Source organism: Coregonus lavaretus (genome assembly GCF_964263955.1).
Source record: "Coregonus lavaretus genome assembly, contig: HAP1_SCAFFOLD_4901, whole genome shotgun sequence".
Lineage (NCBI taxonomy): Eukaryota > Metazoa > Chordata > Actinopteri > Salmoniformes > Salmonidae > Coregonus > Coregonus lavaretus.
This window is the reverse complement of record NW_028161372.1, coordinates 16,551-36,207: the sequence shown is the minus strand read 5'-3', so window position 1 is coordinate 36,207 and position 19,657 is coordinate 16,551. Positions and strand designations below refer to the sequence as shown.

The following is a 19,657-nucleotide window of genomic DNA, read 5'->3' as shown; positions in this document are numbered from 1 at the left end:
AAACTACAGGTCAACAGAAAATACTGGGGTTCTTGGTTAACAAGCAAATTGTAATAGTGTGTAGGGGTTGTGTGTGTGTGTGTGTGTCAACTATCATCACATTCACTCTCATATTTACTTATAAGATGCTTCCTGCAAGAAAGTGATAGCCAAAGCTAATTGAAGTGCATGAAATGGTGTGACTAAAATCACATAATAACTAACTAAATGCATTGCTTAGATTTTGCCATTCCAAGTGTCGCAAAAAAAAATGTTTTGCCTACAATGCATGAATCATATGATATAAGCAACAGCGTAATATTTTATTTCTTTTCATTTATACACTATTTAGAAAATAAAACACATTGAATGAATAAATACAAATTTAAAAAGCAAATTGTTTCGGCAAACTGATCACCTTTGTTCCCACAACTAGAGACACATCATGTTATTTTTTTACATTGCTCTCTCTGAACATAGGGGTTCTCGCGTAGGGTTGCAAAATTGGGTAACTTCCCCAAACTTTCCAGGCTTTCCTGAAATCCCAGTTGTAAGATTCCCAGTTACAGGTTTCCCAGCTAGAGGATTCACTCTTTGTTTTTTGGTTCCTGATTCAGGGAATACACCAACTGGGATTTCAGGAAAACCTGGGAATTTTGGGAAAGCTATGGGAATTTTGCAACCCCAGTCTCTGGTAGCAGTGGGGACGGTCCCCCTGAAGCAGACTGGGTCACAAACTGCAATGGAAACACTAACGGCTGACTGGCATGCAGGTGCTCAAGTGTCCCTATTTATAGCAGACATAACTCATTACAAATATAAAGCAATATGTCACCAGAAATTACATATAAGTAATATGTCAAATTGGGTGACATACAGTACTGTATAACTCCAATGTCATTTATAGACATATCTCATTACAAATATGGAGTAATATATCACCAGAAGTGACATAAAAGTAATATGTCACCAGACGTGACATAAAAGTAATATGTCAAACTGGGTGGCATATAACTACAATGGTTAAACGTCACTATTTTGACATATTCTAATTAGACCATGTTGTTCATAAACACAAAGATAATGGATTGGCAGAGAGTTAATACGACAAACATCGAGAAACATCTGGAAAACATTTCTATTTACACAAACAATAAATAATAAACAAGATAGGTCCTTTCTCTACAGTATGACCATAGGATCGATGCACCCAACAGAACTTCAGTGCCATTCTCTTTGTAAACGTATTCTCTGCCGATGGAAAAATAGCCATTCCAGCCTTACCAGAGAAAACACCATTGTACAGTAACAACATCGGATGTTCACCAACAGTAGATCATTGCATAATTGACAAGATCATTGCACGTATTACAAAACAAACACACAAGATCACCCAATAGTTTACATTTTATCTGCTGCAGTTATGTGATGTCATTGTCTTGTTGTTAAACTTCAGCTTCTACTTTGTATTTTTTGTTGTTGTCATTGACATAGTAAAATAAGGCAGGAAGTTGCAGAGACCTTTGAGTATACCACCAGTGGTCAGGTGACCAGAAAAACGTCCAATGAGAAGAGGATGATCCTTCCCATTTCCTTGTCCTCTTCCTTGGGTTTGGCAGATATTATGTTGCACAGAACAAAGAGTAACTTACAGAGGGATACGAATGCAGGGGAAAGGACAATAGTACAGTATATAACAGGTAGAAGGTAGGAGCATGTCCCATCATCTCTCTCCGTCTCCCTCTCTTTCGCTCTCATTGTTTTCTTTTGTCCAGGTCCGTTATGGCAGCAAATACACTGAATCCCCCAGACCTGGGGGAAGAGAAGAGAGTGAAGCGGAGCAGAGCAGGAACCAAGCTAGACCCAGGCTGTAGACCCAAGGGGAGACCCAAGACAGAGTGGTGTGGACCAGGCCGGAACCAGGGTTGAGCAGGTCTGAAAATACAGTGCTAGATGTAGAAGTGTAGAGAGAGAAGCAGAGCAGTGTGGACCCAGACTCAGGCTCAGGCTGTAAACTCAGGCTAGGACCAGGCTGGGAGGCCCAGGTGATGTGGACCCAGTCTGAGATCCACTCCATCTCCCCTGGGCCTGAGCTGATCTGGGATCAGCGTTATCTCACTTCTATCTCACTCAGGCAGTCCAAGGCGTCCAGGTACTCCAAGGCCAGGTCATAGCAGAACCGGTACTGCTCCTGAAATCAAACACAACACAGGTGTGAACATTTCTCTACATGGACACTTTGCTATAGATCAAAGCTTGAATTCAATCAATCAGCGATCTGTATTTGAGCATGTAAATACTGTAAACCACTGCAAGTTTGACTTTGAGCCTTAAGACATGCATTCTCCTGTGCACCGTATTAGGTCTCCCGACCAAAAGAGGTTCTAAAAAGGGTATTTCCTGGTTAAATCAAGGTTATTACTTACCATGGTCTCCACCATGTTGGGTTTGGAGTTGCGTAGCGTCTTGGCAGCGTAGAAGACATCCACCACGCTGTGATGACGGATCATCTCTAGCAGCATGGTACAAGCGCAGAACGTACCGCTCCTACCACCACCGTTACTGTTACACACACAGGGAGAAACACAAGACACGTGGGTCAGTGCTTATGAGTCATTATGTATACACTTTGTGACCACTGAGAGAGGAGCCTGTGTTGCGAAATGTGTCCGAATAATTCAGATTGCGAAACCTGGGTATATGGCGCAAAAACCAGCACAGACAGACACACAGACACATGCCCATAGAGAGATAGAGAAACAAACACAGACATTGACACAAACAGAGAGACAGTCAGACACAGACATCAATGTGAGTCACGTCTCTAGGATGCAGGGCAGAGACGGAGGCTGGAGCCATAAAGTGAAATGTCACAGCTCAGTCTGAGACTCAGATCAAGGAGGCTGTCAGAAAAACAGCAACGGGGAGAACTTTGAAGACTAGCATCGGAGGAATGTTTCTCATTAAATCCAGAAACGAGGAAGGAAATCTAATACAGGGGTGCGTCTCAAATGGCACCCTATTCCCTATGGTAGTGCACTACTTTTAACCAGGGCCCATATGGCTCTGGACAAAAATAGTGCACTATATAGGGCATAGGGTGCCATTTGGGATGCAGCTTTAGCATGTCGACCCCAGAGACCAATCCAGGCTGGATAGAGATATGTAGCGTAGCTGAAGTGTAGGAGAGGCTGGGGAACTACAGCCTAGAGCAGATCCCTTTTATAGTAATTATGAAAACTGAGGAGTGTAGTAGTGAACACTTGGGGGTTTACGTTTTATCCTGCCACATTTAACACTACACACAGGCAGGCTCAGTGCTTTAAAGAGTAAAAAGTAATGGTTCAAAAACATGTGATTTTGATGGTTGTTAAACTACCAAGTGGGACCGGAACCAACACAATAACACAATCTACTGAAGCAAGGTGTGACCTCAGATTACAGTTTTTCTCAATCGCGCACAAGCAATTTTTGGACCTGTGTTGAAATGTATCTATACTGTAGCAGAACAGCAATGATCAAATATACACTGCTCAAAAAAATAAAGGGAACACTAAAATAACACATCCTAGATCTGAATGAATGAAATAATCTTATTAAATACTTTTTTCTTTACATAGTTGAATGTGCTGACAACAAAATCACACAAAAATTATCAACGGAAATCAAATGTATCAACCCATGGAGGTCTGGATTTGGATTCACCCTCAAAATTAAAGTGGAAAACCACAGTACAGGCTGATCCAACTTTGATGTAATGTCCTTAAAACAAGTCAAAAGTAGTGTGTGTGGCCTCCACATGCCTGTATGACCTCCCTACAATACCTGGGCATGCTCCTGATGAGGTGGCGGATGGTCTCCTGAGGGATCTCCTCCCAGACCTGGACTAAAGCATCCGCCAACTCCTGGACAGTCTGTGGTGCAATGTGGCGTTGGTGGATGGAGCGAGACATGATGTCCCAGATGTGCTCAATTGGATTCAGGTCTGGGGAACGGGCGGGCCAGTCCATAGCATCAATGCCTTCCTCTTGCAGGAACTGCTGACACACTCCAGCCACATGAGGTCTAGCAATGTCTTGCATTAGGAGGAACCCAGGGCCAACCGCACCAGCGTATGGTCTCACAAGGGGTCTGAGGATCTCATCTCGGTACCTAATGGCAGTCAGGCTACCTCTGGCGAGCACATGGAGGGCTGTGCGGCCCCCCAAAGAAATGCCACCCCACACCATGACTGACCCACCGCCAAACCGGTCATGCTGGAGGATGAAATAGGGGGATTCTACCGAGGATAAGGGCATCATTTCCTCGAATACATACCGAGCTACAAGCTTGTTCAGCTCTCCCTGGTCCTCCTGAACGATTCAAATCAAGCCTTGATTGTTTGAATGAGGTAGGCCTACAGTCATCTTCAGCAGCCGTGGTCAGGTCTCGGGGGTCTTTCGCTAAAAGTTTTGTGTTGGCGTGTTGCCTTTGCAGGTGCTTCAAGAGATTGGAAGTCATGTTTCTAGCAGTGGAGAGGTGTTTCTCGCCTGGGCATAGTTCACATTTTACAGTTATATTCGTACAATTTTCTCCTACTTTTTTATATTGCGCCAACAGAGGGAATAATGATCACAAATAAAAGTAACAATTTATTTATTTGATCAGTAATTGTAATAGTATTATGCAAATTGGAACAGTAACTCTGTTATATTACTCGTTACCGCAAAAAGTAATATTATTACTGTAACACGTTACTTTGTAATGCCTTACCTCCAACACTGCTCCTTAGTCATCATCTTCGACATTGTGACCTTCCATTATAAAGCTTTGCTCTGCTGTGGATTGAGGCCTATACAGTACATTCATATCAGCTGCGTTCCTCCATTGTATTCACCTTTCCTTATTTCTATTGTGGATAGTGTTTCTGTGCACCAATGGAAAGTCTACAAAACAATGTTCAAACCAGCCTTAGTATTCAATACATGGAATTGGATTGTGATGATACCGATGAATGGATCTTGCACACAATGTGCTTATTTTAATTAAATGTTTTATCAGGAATAATATTGGATTTGATATGTATGAAATTGTTTGGTGAAATATGCATAAAAGTAGAGTAATTGGCCATAATTCTGCACCTTTGGATAGTTGTACTTCTAATTTTGAGTTTTCAGTTTTGTCTGCTTGGACTCTTTTGGTATGGTTGCATTAATCTTTTTGCAGGGAGTCATGTTCTTTTGATGAATCTATTTGCAAGGTCACAGAGTTCTGTGTCTTGTGAACTCTGTTTTGAAAATCGATGGCTGCCACCTGCTTTCTGTACAGTATGTTCACAACAGGAGTCAACAAGAGCCAATGACACCTTTAGTGTGATTTTCTTTTTTTGTATAGTGTCAGTATGGCCCGAGAATTATTCAGACTAGCGCACAGCAGTAAACTTCTTAAACCAATTTCCTCAACGTTTGTGTAGATCACGCTCGCTGAAATCAATTGCAGTGCACAGGTTGTTTGAATCGTTTCTGTGTATCCTATCTGCAAACCAAACTTCCCTTGGGAATGATAAAGATTTTATGAGTGAAATGGTGGACAGTGGTAAACTCACAGACAGTGGACGATGGTACGTCCCTCTCCACACTCTCTCTGCCAGTTGTGGACCTGGGCCAGGAGGCTGAGGAAAGCCTTCTTAGAGTCTGGGACGTCACGGTATGGAGACCAGCGCAGGAACTGGAAATGACGAACCACCAGCTGACCTTCCTGGAGCTGGGGGGGGGGGGGGGGGGGGGGGGGGAGCAAGGACAGAAAGGAAAGAGAGGACAACGATAATATTGTGTTAGATCCCAAATAACAGACTTGTCAAGCACTCGATGGGAACACACACAACACATCACAGCACACGATCCACACCTTTCAGACATGTATGGCATCCTAGAGTGGACAACTCTAACCCAGAAGGACACTGGTAGAAATGGCAAAGACCTGCCACCATCTCTCTTGGCTCCTATCACTCCAGTCTCTGGTATAGTAGTGTAGTGGTCTAGTGCTTATAATAATAATAATAATAATAATAATAATAATAATAATAATAATTTGGTGGGTGCTTATATTTGTCCCAGGGGAGAACGACTGCCCCCTCTCATTGCAGCCACGTTATTTCAAGGCAGACCGTGGTACTCCCATTATAGTGAATGGAAAAATGGCAATCTTCGTGGTCAAGCTTTGTGTAAATAAAAACATGTTTTGAATACAATCACTGTACCAATAATTACTTCTAATACACCTGATGTATTTCCTTGAACTGATTATTTTAAAATCGCACACAGAAGAAGGTATAAGGATAGTTGAGTTGCTAATGGCAGCCTTCAGTACCCCGGTTGGCTTTCAAACTTGAGTTACTCAATGACAGGGGGCAGCACTGAGCTAGCCTGCAACGTCACTTCCTGGAGTAGCTCAAACTGCGCATGTTATGTCTCCATGGGACGCCATCTTAACTGACTTAATTTGACTTCAATGCACTATTGAGTATTCACATAGGAATACATGGTGTCACGTGATCGATGGCTTTCTCCATTCTTATATAAAGTACCGTATTTTCCGCACTATAAGGCGCACCGGAGTATAAGCCGCAGCAGCTAAATTGAATGATATTGAATGATGTGTACATATATAAGCCGCACTGGACTATAAGCCGCAGGTGTTTTAATGTTTAATTACCATATGTAAGGGTTCGTGCACAGAGGGGATTGTCGGGAAAGAGACAAACTGTCTCGCTCTCGTAATGTCTGTCTGTCTTGCTCTCGTTCTGTCTCTCGTTCTGTCTCTCGTACCACTCTCGGTTCCACTTTTACTTTTGCGCGCTACCTGTCTCACTCTTTTCAGGCTTCCAGCTTTTCCTGCTGGAGCCCACCGCTTAAAGGTGGGGGGCGCGGACCGGTCATAGAGCCCATAGAGTTAAAGTTGGTGGACTGTAACCTGTAAAATCCATAGATTTAGGAGGTCTTCTAGTGGCCGTTAGCTGTAAAAATCCATAGATTAGCCGCACCGTTATATAAGCCGCAGGGTCGAAAAATGGGAAAAAAGGCGCGGCTTATAGTCCGAAAATTACGGTAATTGACTTGTCCTAAATTAATACGCATTTCTGAATTGGAAATATGTTTTTTTGCATATCCCAACTCCCTCTGAGAACCCTTCGGAGAGTGGGGTCACGGCCAGGGTCAGTCACTATCAACAGCAACCCTGGAGCAATTCGGGTTAAGTGCACGTCACCTGGTCTGCTCGGGAATTCGAACTAGCAACCTTTCGGTTACTGGTCCAATGCCCTAACCGCTAGGCTACCTGCCGCCCTTTATACCATGATATAGAATACCTTGCTGGGAAATTGTGCATCATCCTCCCTCCCTGTTCCTGTTGCTGGACAGCTCTGATTGGTAGGATCAGTGGGATCCTGTGAAAAGGCAGTGGGGATCGTTTGACAGCTGCCTCCCCCTCCTGGGGGGTGACAGGGCCTCCCCCTCCTGGGGGGACAGGGCGGGACAGGGCTCTGACGGAGGTGACAGCGGGATGACATGAGGGTGAGGCAGGGGGAGGAGGGGATGCTCTAAGTGTAGGCAAGGAGAGGGATTAGGGACACTATACCTGACAGGGGGTGAGAAGGGGGAGGTAGGGAGACAGAGCAGGGAGGCTAGCTGACAGGGGGTGAGAAGGGGGAGGTAGGGAGACAGAGCAGGGAGGCTAGCTGACAGGGGGTGAGAAGGGGGAGGTAGGGAGACAGAGCAGGGAGGCTAGCTGACAGGGGGTGAGAAGGGGGAGGTAGGGAGACAGAGCAGGGAGGCTAGCTGACAGGGGGTGAGAAGGGGGAGGTAGGGAGACAGAGCAGGGAGGCTAGCTGACAGGGGGGTGAGGAGGGAGAGGTAGGGAAACAGAGGGAGGGAGGCTAGGTGACAGGGGGTGAGGAGGGAGAGGTAGGGAAACAGAGGCAGGGAGGCTAGGTGACAGGAGGGGTTGTTTTGCTAGGGGTGTTGGGAAGTGCCTGTCTGATCAACGCTGGGAGACTAAGCTAGTTACAATCACGAAGACAACACGCAGTCAACGGCTAGGAGAGAGGCACACAGCTATGGTAATACAGCACACACAGACATAGACACACACACGCATACACACTTACACACGCACGCAAACACACACACACACACTCCAAAAGAAAAGACCACAACGCACCTACAATGATTTCACAGGCATTGAAAAGGCTGATAATTTGATAATTTCATCGTTACACTGTCAAAAATACATTTTAGGTAATTGACAATCATTCTAAAGTGTACAGTGACTAATGCATGCCTCATCTCCCATGTTCAGTAGACAGACTACGAAAAGATAAAAGGGGCCATTAGGCTCTCTACTAAATACGCATGAAGAGACAACGGATAAATATGTTTTAAAGAACATCACCAAATTAAAGAGATATGACTAAACTGTCAGACTGGCTGTGTCAGCCGGTTAATTTTCAACTGTAGTCCCTTAACTTATAAGAGCAAAAAAAGGGACTTTGACAGCCAGTCTGTCATTGACCACGACCTACCCGCATGATGTTCTGAACCCGGAACAGACGAATTATGACGTCATCATCAGCCATTATGGACAGGAGCTCCACTGTCATTGGTCCAAACTGCTGCAGCCCAGGCTCTGGCCAGTACTGTAGACACGGCTGAGTGAGTGAGAGAGCGAGAGAGAGCGAGAGCGAGAGCGAGAGCGAGAGAGAGAGAGAGAGAGAGAGAGAGAGAGAGAGAGAGGGAGAGAGCGAGAGAGAGAGAAAAAAAAAATAGGAAGAGAAAGAGAAAGAAGGAAGATAACCGGTGATTAGCGGACTATGGAGGCAGAGGAGTGAAATCAAATCATTATGTCACAGAGCAGGATGGCAGAAGTCAATAACAAGACACCTGAGGATCGACAGGACAGACATTTAGACAGATCCACAATTATCCAACCAATAGCAGCAATGTTAATTGCATGAGCAGAAAACACCGTCATCACTGAGTACAATCAATCCCATAACACCGCACGCACGCACGCACACACACACACAGTTTTATAGCATTTCACATCTTTTGAATAATTAATCACTCTAAATCATTACCATTAGCCCATTATAAATTAATGCAGTGTGGTCAGGGGGGAAAACCTCAGCAGCAACTGGGAGAGATACACATGGAGTCAATCAGGGATTGGTGCACAGAGCACACAGACCGGGCCAAAGTATTTAGTCAATACAGGTCGCAGCTGCTTCAAAGACTCTCGACAACCGAAGGGAGGAACGGAGGGATGGAGACACTGGGGAGTGTAGTGTTGAATTGCTGACAGTGTTAGCTGTGACAGCGTGGGGGACGGAGAGGGGAGCAGAAAGGGAGGGAGGGAGGGAGGGAGGGATAGAGGGAGGGAGCAGGAGGCCCAGGGGAGGAACAAGGTAGCGATAATGTCCTGTCACATTGACAGAGAGGTATTAACGAGGTGACGGGGGCAAAGGGAGAGATAAATATTTATACACAGAGACAGGTAGCACAGACGACTGGGGTACACTGTTAATCTACAGGTAGAGAGAGAAAGGGAAGGAGGGAGAGGGGGATGGGAAAGAAAGAAAGAAAGAAGAGAGAGAGAGGAGAGATGAGGGAAAGGAGGAGAGAGAGCGAGAGAGAGAGAGGGGAAAAAGAGAGCAATTAAGACATGGCAGAGAAGGATAGCAGGACAGAGACGATACATGGAGGATGAACAAGAGAAGAGATGGAGAGAAAAGTAAGGAGAAAGAAAGAGAGTGAGTGGAGAGAAAGGGTCGAGGAAGGAGAGAGAGTTGAGGAGAAAGAGCGAGAGTAGACGAGAGAGACAGCCAGTTCTAAATGAGAGCAATGGAGTAAACATTAGCCAACCCAGCACCATGACACAGTGACAGGTGAAAGATAAGAAGGCCACAGACAAACCCACACATGAGCAAGCACACGGGTGACGTGCTAGATGAGGGAGAGACGGGGTAAAAACAGAATGATAAGGATGTGGTAATGCCCTGACAAGCAGGCAAAAAATGTATCATCTTATTAATTAATCTACACAAAGGCTATAAATCAGCTTGCTATTTACATTTTTGTCATTTAGCGGACGTTCCCATCAAGAGCAACTTACAGTTAGTGCATTCAGCTTAAGATAGCTATGACATGGGATTGGTCAGAGTACAGCTTTGACCAATCGCGTATGAGGATGAGAGATTTGACCGGTACCTAATAGCCACAGGGCTTCCTCAGTCAGTAAGTCAGTCAGTCAGTTCATCAATTCACTCCCCACTTCCTTCCTCAATCCTCTGCCCCTCACCTCCCCTCTTCTCACCCAGGCAGAGTTGGACTGGTTGATCTGGTTGAGCATCACCACTGAGGTACATCCATAGTCATAGACCAGCCTCCAGAAGTCTGCCGTGGTTCCCGGTAACGGGTGTGGCGTGACCACGAAGGCGGCGGGCCGGTGGAAGCTGTCGGTGAGAGCGGCGTTGATGTAGTTGTTCCCCTCGGCAATGCCCTCAGTGGTAACCAGGAAGGCCAGGGCACGGTCGGGAGGCAGGACGTCCATGCTACGGTTCTTCTCGCGGTTCCTAGGCAACAGGGACACACTGCACTCCTCTACGTCCAGGTGAGGGGTCACAGAGTTCAACGTCTGGAGAGAGGGAGGAAGGGATGGAGAGAGATAAAGAAGGAGAGAGAGGGTGAGATGAAGGGGCACAGACAAGGTAGAAGATGATGATGGAGAAGAGGAGATGTGGGAATGTGAGAGACATTTGGGAGAGATGGAAGAGACAAATTGAGAGGAGTGCAGTGAGACAGAGAGAGACAGAGACAGACGGAGCGAGAGAGAGGCAGAGAGAGAGAGAGAGAGAGAGACAGACAACTGTCTAATCCTCATCTGGCTGAAACTTTAAAATGCATTTAGCATCAGTCAAAAAACTATGAAGGGGCTTAAAGGATAAAAACATTTAATCACAAACCACATGCATTATAAATAAGCACATTATGAGGCTTTGGGAATTGAAATTGGAGGGGAAATTAAACTGATTATTTAACTTGCTGTGTATTGTGTTGAATAATAACTCCCTATTAAGTTTGACAGTATGAATGGTGCATTATAATTATTACTAATTTACATTGCATCAGGATTACATCTTGGAGATACAGTATGTGTTGAAATGATAAATCGGTAATCAAATGGCACCCTATTCCCTATTTAATGTACTACTTTTGACCAGGGACCATAGGACTGGTCAAACATAGTGCATTGTACAGGGAATAGGGTGCCATTTGGGATGCATCCTAAATATCTGATTTCAGTGAGGGTATTTCATTGAACTATAATAACTGTCATGAATGTATTTATTAGCCTGGTCTGAAAAAGATAAGTAGCTGTAATTATGCATGGTAAAGGTCACTAATGATTTGTGTCAATAAAATGGAAGAGGAGGAAGATCCATCTAGCCAGATTAACTAAGATCATCTCATAGAGAAATAGGAATTACTGTAATATACAGAAAAATGCAATTTACGACCTCAGACTGCTGCAATAGACCATGAATACAGCTAAGGGCATGGTACTGTACTGTGCCATGACTAGTGGTTTGGTGAGAGTTAGTGGATCTAAGTTTGCACCATTAATACTAGTAAGAGAATAACATAATTATTATGTGAAATGAATTCCACTGTTAGAATAAACATAATCTCCAACCATTTTCTTTACAAACCATATCGAGGACATCAAGACGTATTGGGAAAGAAGTCAAATTCAAGTTGTCAGATAGTTTCTGGTTGCTAAAACAATGTTTACAAAACATCCTACTAGTATTACCTGGAACTCCTCTCGTAGCTGGGAGGTGTTGCTCTGTGAGTCAACCCTCAGCATCTCCTTATAGGTCAGAGCAAACTCAATAACTGGTATAGCTGTCTCTCCACACAGGCAGGCCTCCAGGATGGCATCATGGATGAACACATACTGCTCCTGAGAGAGGGAGGTAGGGGGGAGGGAGGGAGGTGGGGGGGTTGGGGAAGGAAGGTAGGAAGGAGGAAGGATGGACGGGAGGGAGGGAGGGAGGGACAAGACAGTGAGATTGAGAAACTAACAAGAAACGCCTATTATCTGGTTTTGATTATAGAACCATAATTGCTAGCGGTTTGGGGGGGAGTGTAACATTGGGATCTGATTACTGTTGTTAATGTCGACTAATTGTCAACTTTCTTCACATCACTATGCCCACACACAAATGTTGTTTTGCAAACCTTTAACAGTCTAAAAACTGGGAAAGGAGAGGGTGTTAGAACATACATCAAAAGAGCCACCAAAGAAAAAACAAGTGAGACAACAATACAGATAAAAACAAATAAAAACATAAAAATTACACGGTGTGCAGGTGTGGTTGGAAGCCCAAGGGCTTATATGAAAACCATAACACAAAAAAACAATATACAATAAATAAGTAAAAATAAAAAGGTTTGTTAAAACAGATAACAAAACCTCCTAATTATAAATGTATAAATGAATTGATATACAGTACCAGTCAAAAGTTTGGACACACCTACTCATTCCAGGGTTTTTCTTTATTTTGTACTATTTTCTACATTGTATAATAATAGTGAAGACATCAAAACTATGAAATAACACATATGGAATCATGTAGTAACCAAAAAAGTGTTAAACAAATCAAAATATATTTTATATTTGAGATTCTTCAAATAGCCACCCTTTGCCTTGACAGCTTTGACAGCTTTGCACACTCTTGGCATTCTCTCAACCAGCTTCATGATGTAGTCACCTGGAATCCATTTCTATTAACAGGTGTGCCTTCTTAAAAGTTAATTTGTGGAATTTATTTCCTTCTTAATGCGTTTGAGCCAATCAGTTGTGTTGTGACAAGGTAGGGTGGTATACAGAAGATAGCCCTATTTGGTAAAAGACCAAGTCCATATTATGGGAAGAACAGCTCAAATAAGCAAAGAGAAACAACAGTCCATCATTACTTTAAGACATGAAGGTCAGTCAATACGGAACATTTCAAGAACTTTGAAAGTTTCTTTAAGTGCAGTCGCAAAAACCATCAAGCACTATGATGAAACTGGCTCTCATGAGGACCGCCACAGGAATGGAAGACCAACAAGTTACCTCTGCTGCAGAGGATAAGTTCATTAGAGTTACCAGCCTCAGAAATTGCAGCCCAAATAAATGCTTCACAGAGTTCAAGTCACAGACACATCTCAACATCAACTATTCAGAGGAGACTGTGTGAATCAGGCCTTCATGGTCGAATTGCTGCAAAGAAACCACTACTAAAGGACACTAATAAGAAGAAGAGACTTGCTTGGGCCAAGAAACACGAGCAATGGACATTAGACCAGTGGAAATTTGTCCTTTGGTCTGGAGTCCAAATTGGAGATTTTTGGTTCCAACCGCCGTGTCTTTGTGAGACGTGGGTGAACGGATGATCTCCGCATGTGTATTTCCCACCGTAAAGCATGGAGGAGTTGGTGTTATGGGGTGGGGGTCCTTTGCTGGTGACACTGTCTGTGATTTATTTAGAATTCAAGGCACACTTAACCAGCATGGCTACCACAGCATTCTACAGCGATACGCCATCCCATCTGGTTTGGGCTTAGTGGGTCTATCATTTGTTTTTCAACAGGACAATTACCCAACACACCTCCAGGCTGTGTAAGTGCTATTTTACCAACAAGGAGCGTGATGGAGTGCTGCATCAGATGACCTGGCCTCCACAATCCCCCGACCTCAACCCAATTGAGATGGTTTGGGATGAGTCGGACGGCAGAGTGAAGGAAAAGCAGCCAACAAGTGCTCAGCATATGTAGGAACTCCTTCAAGACTGTTGGAAAAGCATTCCAGGTGAAGCTGGTTGAGAGAATGCCAAGAGTGTGCAAAGCTGTCATCAATGCAAAGGGTGGCTATTTGAAGAATCTCAAATATAAAATATATTTTGATTTGTTTAACACTGTTTTGGTTACTACATGATTCCATATGTGTTATTTCATAGTTTTGATGTCATCACTATTATTCTACAATGTAAGAAAATAGTCAAAATAAAGAAAATCCTTTGAATGAGTAGGTGTTCTAAAACTTTTGACCGGTAGTGTATATATATATATATATATATATATATATATATATATATATATATATTTGTTTTGTTTAAATGTGTGTGTGCATGTGTGCATGTGAGTGTGTGAGAGTTAGGCTATACGGAGAGGATTACTGAGTAGTTTGGTTCATTAGGCTGACCCCCAGTCTTCGTTTGAAGTTATTGATGAATGATGATGTTTTGGCAAATAAGAATTCCAGAGTATGGTACCTCTATATCTGATACAGAATTGACTATTTGAGGTGCGGCAGTGTGGGTGGTGAAGGATAACGCAGTGTCTTGTGTTATATAGATGGATTTCAGAATTAACCTGGAAGAATCCATTGAAGGGTTTAGGTAAACTGTCTGGGAGGTATGAGTATTTGTAGATACAAGTGCAGAATTGCCATACATTAATGTTGTAAATAGACAAGATATTGAGTTTCTTAAACAAAGGTGCAGATGGAGCCAGGTAAATAGAGGAGGTGGCTAGTCTTGCAAATGTATTTTGTATGATGAGTCATTTGTGTAGATAGGAGGCATATGTACTGGCCCAGACAATTTTACAGTAAATTATATATGGGTAAATTAAGCTATAGTATAGAGTTAGGAAGCAAGCCTGATGAACCAAACAACTAATCTTTCTGATGATACCAACAGATTTCATCACTTTGCTGCAGACAAATTGAATATGATATTTCCAGGATAACTTTTCATCAATTAGAACTCAGAGGAATCTAGTGGATGTGACTTGTTCCATTTAATTCCCACCAATTGAGATTCTTGCTCTTTTTTTTACAATATTTCTTATTCTTAATAGTGAATACAATTAAGTTGGATTTAAAGATAATTTGTTTATCTGGAACCATTCAGAAAATGTGGCCATGCCTGAGTTGGCTTCATTAATTAGTGAGTCAAAATTATTGTGTGATAAAATCAAATTGATATCATCAGCAAAGAGAATGGGAAGTACGGTAGAAGACACAGCAGCAAGGTCATTGATATTGATTAGGAATCACAAAGGTCCAATTATCAAACCCTGTGGCATGCCACAGGATATCTTGGCCCTAGTAGATGCACAGCCGTTTGCATAAACAAACTGTTCTCTATCATAAACATAACTACAGTGCCTTGCAAAAGTATTCATCCCCCTTAGAGTTTTTCCTATTTTGTTCCATTACAACCTGTAATTTAAATTGATTTTTATTTGGATTTCATGTAATGGACATACACAAAATAGTCCATATTGGTGAAGTGAAATTCAAAAAATAACTTGTTTAAAAAAACTCTAAAAAATAAATAACGGAAAAGTGGTGCGTGCATATGTATTCACCCCCTTTGCTATGAAGCCCCTAAATAAGATCTGGTACAACCAATTAACTTCAGAAGTCACATAATTAGTTAAATAAAGTCCACCTGTGCAATCTAAGTGTCACATGATCTGTCACATGATTTCAGTATATATACACCTGTTCTGAAAGGCCCCAGAGTCTGCAACACCACTATGCAAGGGGTACCACCAAGCAAGCGGCACCATGAAGACCAAGGAGCTCTCCAAACAGGTCAGGGACAAAGTTGTGGAGAAGTACAGATCAGGGTTGGGTTATGAAAAAATATCAGAAACTTTGAACATCCCACGGAGCACCATTAAATCCATTATTAAAAAATTGAAAGAATACGGCACCACAACAAACCTGCCAAGAGAGGGCCGCCCACCAAAACTCACGGACCAGACAAGGAGGGCATTAATCAGAGAGGCAACAAAGAGACCAAAGATAACCCTGAAGGAGCTTCAAAGCTGTTCGCCAAAAGGCATGTGGGAGACTCCCCAAACATATGGAAGAAGGTACTCTGGTCAGATGAGACTAAAATTTAGGTTTTTGGCCATCAAGGAAAATGCTATGTCTGGACACACCCAACACCTCTCATCACCCCGAGAACACCATCCCCACAGTGAAGCATGGTGGTGGTAGCATCATGCTGTGGGGATGTTTTTCATCGGGCAGGGACTGGGAAACTGGTCAGAATTGAAGGAATGATGGATGGCGCTAAATACAGGGAAATTCTTGAGGGATACCTGTTTCAGTCTTCCAGAGATTTGAGACTGGGACGGAGGTTCACCTTCCAGCAGGACAATGACCCTAAGCATACTGCTAAAGCAACACTTGAGTGGTTTAAGGGGAAACATTTAAATGTCTTGGAATGGCCTAGTCAAATCCCAGACGTCAATCCAATTGAGAATCTGTGGTATGACTTAAAGATTGCTGTACACCAGCGGAACCCATCCAACTTGAAGGAGCTGGAGGAGTTTTGCCTTGAAGAATGGGAAAAAATCCCAGTGGCTAGATGTGCCAAGCTTATAGAGACATACCCCAAGAGACTTGCAGCTGTAATTGCTGCAAAAGGTGCCTCTACAAAGTATTGACTTTGGGGGGTGAATAGTTATGCACGCTCAAGTTTTCTGTTTTTTTGTCTTATTTCTTGTTTTTTTTCACACACAAAAAAAATGTGCATCTTCAAAGTGGTAGGCATGTTGTGTAAATCAAATGATACAACCCCCCCAAAAAATCAATTTAATTCCAGGTTGTAAGGCAACAAAATAGTTAAAATGCTAAGGGGGTGAATACTTTCGCAAGCCACTGTATTTAGCCAATTATGTATAATCATGAAAAACGTAATAATGTAATTTAGAAAGTAATATTTCATTATCAACCATGTCAAACGCTTTTGGATGAATCTAAAAAGATACAAGAGCGTATTCATTGTTGTTCAGGGCTGTAAAGACTTATTCCACAAGTTGCAAAACAGCCATATCTGTGGAGTTGTTTTTACGAACAACTCATATAGAATACAGTGTTGATTTAAATGTTTCAACATTCTTTTATACACCAATTTTTCTAGGATTTTTGAAAAACATGGTAGTACAGATATTGGGCGATAATTTAGAAAAGATCTGGGATAACTTTGGCAATTTTCAAATCTTTAGGAACAATACCAGTTTGCATTGATTAGAGGCTCAGTAATCGAGGAAGACGCTGATTTCAACAGAGGCACCAATCTCATCAAGACCTGCTGCTGATATCTTTAATTTACCAATTACCTCCATCACCTCCATTACATCAGGAGGATCAAACTGAAGCAGAGAAGGGAAATGTCCCTTAATGTAATCCAAGGAATTTCCATCAGTATTCTCATTCACAAAAAAGTTATTAAATTCACATGAAATAACATCAGGATCACTATAGGTCTTATTTCCAAGAATAAATTGAGATGGGATAGTTGCAGATACCTTTTTATTATTCAACAGTTGATTGATGATTTTCAAAGTTGACTTCATATTATTTAAGGATTCTTGGAATATATTAGAAAAATATATATTTTGGGATATCCGAAGAAGGTGAGTAATTTGCAGAATTCAGGGTCGAGAATTTTTTTACACAACTTAATTTTTTAAAACTGATTATTTTGTTTAGACCGGTTGTAAACCAAGGTTTCCAGAACCCTTCCGCTGCTCTCTTACATTATTTTAACCAAGAGAAAGCAGTGGTGAAATACAGAATTGAAATATGTAAAAATGTCTGATAAACAGACTCCACATCGGCCTGATTATAAACATTTTCCAATGAAATATCACCAATCAACATCTTAAAGCGCTCACAATTACTTAGTTAAATATTCTACCCTTAATGCTACTAATCATTCCCATCTGTTCATTTCCAGCTCCCAAAGACAAGTGGAAAATTGAAAAATGGTCAGAAATGTCAGTATAAAGTATACCTACATGTATTAGCCACATTATTCAAAGAATTTGTAAAAATATTATCAATAAGGGTGGCAGATGAACTGGTCACTCTTGTGGGCTTATAGATGAAGGGATACAGATAGCTGGAGTATAAAGCACTCAAAAAGTCATATCAGTGAGTGGTTCTCACTTTTAAATACGTTTATGTTGTAATCACCCAATAGAAAACACATTTTATCTTCATTATTAATCAAGTCCAAGGTTGATGCAAGGATATCAATAAAATTACCAACGTCAGAATCGGGTGGCCGATGGATGCATCCAATTACCACTTTTTTACCACCAAAAAATGAACAGGAGGACATTTCTATGAAAAGAGATTCAACATCAATGTTATCAGATGTAAGTGCGAGGTCCTCTATATAGTATACCATATACAGAAGGGGAGGTCAACCCTCCTCCTCTGGAAATATTGTTTATGCATGCTTTTGCTCCAACCCTGTGCTAACATACCTGAAACGAATCATGGTCATCAGATAATACGTGTGTTAGATTAGGGTTGGAGGGAAAGCCTGCAGGAGAAGGGTTGGGCATCCCTGATATATATAATATATTCTTACCTCGGTCTGTATCATGTTGATGCGTCTGGAGCAGAGGGTCTTGACACAGTTGTAGATGTCCACCACTCCCTCACACTCTGCCATATCCAGCATGACGTCCAGTACGATGTAGCAGCCTGTTCTGCCTGCTCCCATACTAACACATAGAGGAGAGAGGTCAGGGGTTAGGAGTTGGAGGTTAGAGGTCATATCCAGCATGATGTAACAGCCTGTCTTGCACGCTCACGTACTAACACACAGAGAGGAGAGACGTCAGGGGTTAGAGGTCAACAAGGTCAAAGAGGTGAGGGTATAAGATCAGGAGCGAGAGACCATCTGTAGGCTAAGCTACACCCAAAACGATAACTATAAAATAAAGAGCAACACTGCATCACTCAGAGATAGGATTTGATGTAAGATGGTCTGTTACCTGCAGTGGACGACCACGGGTCCAGCGTCGGGGGGTGTGGAGGCCTTTACCCGGCGTAGGAAGGCCAGCAGGCCTGTGGCGTGATAGGGAACACCATGCTCTGGCCAGGAGGTGAAGTGGAACTGACACACCTCATGTTTGGCTGGGTAGCCCCTCTGGAAAGGAAAATACAGAAGGTCTAATGAATATCATTATCAGCAAACAGACACCTACAGTTGGCACAGTAGGACATTCATTAAGACATCTCTATTTAAACATTGGAACAATTCCAAGGACCAATGATTCATTATTCGTTAAGATATCAATGCCTCTATAAAGGCTGTGTTCTCAATAAACCACCTGGCTGAACAAATAGAGTAAAGAAAACACTATTAAATGATCCAAATGATTTATTATTTGTTAGATAGAAGGACTTTGACTATTCGCTCACCCGCTCCATAGCAAAGGTGCGGACGGTGTACTCGGCCAGGGTTTCCGTCTTCAGCAGTGTGATCTTGATGTCTCCATAGAGTTCACTGTCCTCGGGCCAGTACTTACAGCACTTCATCTGAACACAAACAGAACATTTGGACTTTAATCAGGGTCTACAGTCAGTTACAGCTTTAGCTGGCTTAACGCTAAGCCAATATTCAAGAGCAAAATCAATACAATACAGTGGCCCGTGACAATCATCTATCTTTCCGGTTTCCAGAGAGAAAAGGTGGAAGACTTAATGGTTGGAATCTGGTTGTCATTTCAACCAGTTTTTCCCACTGGGTTGTAGACTCATAATACAAAGCTAGTTT

At 42.6% G+C, this 19,657-nt stretch overlaps 1 protein-coding gene across 1 annotated transcript in view; it reads right to left on the bottom strand.

Annotated features, from left to right (window-relative positions):
- Positions 1-283: 283 nt before the first annotated feature.
- LOC311120769 (receptor-type tyrosine-protein phosphatase U-like) overlaps positions 284-19,657 on the bottom strand; it is a gene marked incomplete at its 5' end in the record, with an annotated part of 35,045 nt that continues 15,671 nt past the window's right edge. The window contains 9 exons of the mRNA XM_084195346.1: positions 284-2,170; positions 2,406-2,541; positions 5,564-5,721; positions 8,537-8,662; positions 10,312-10,647; positions 11,827-11,976; positions 18,464-18,599; positions 18,873-19,027; positions 19,303-19,419. Coding sequence (XP_084051472.1) covers positions 2,090-2,170; positions 2,406-2,541; positions 5,564-5,721; positions 8,537-8,662; positions 10,312-10,647; positions 11,827-11,976; positions 18,464-18,599; positions 18,873-19,027; positions 19,303-19,419 — 1,395 coding nt within the window. The remainder of the gene's footprint in view (positions 2,171-2,405; positions 2,542-5,563; positions 5,722-8,536; positions 8,663-10,311; positions 10,648-11,826; positions 11,977-18,463; positions 18,600-18,872; positions 19,028-19,302; positions 19,420-19,657) is intronic.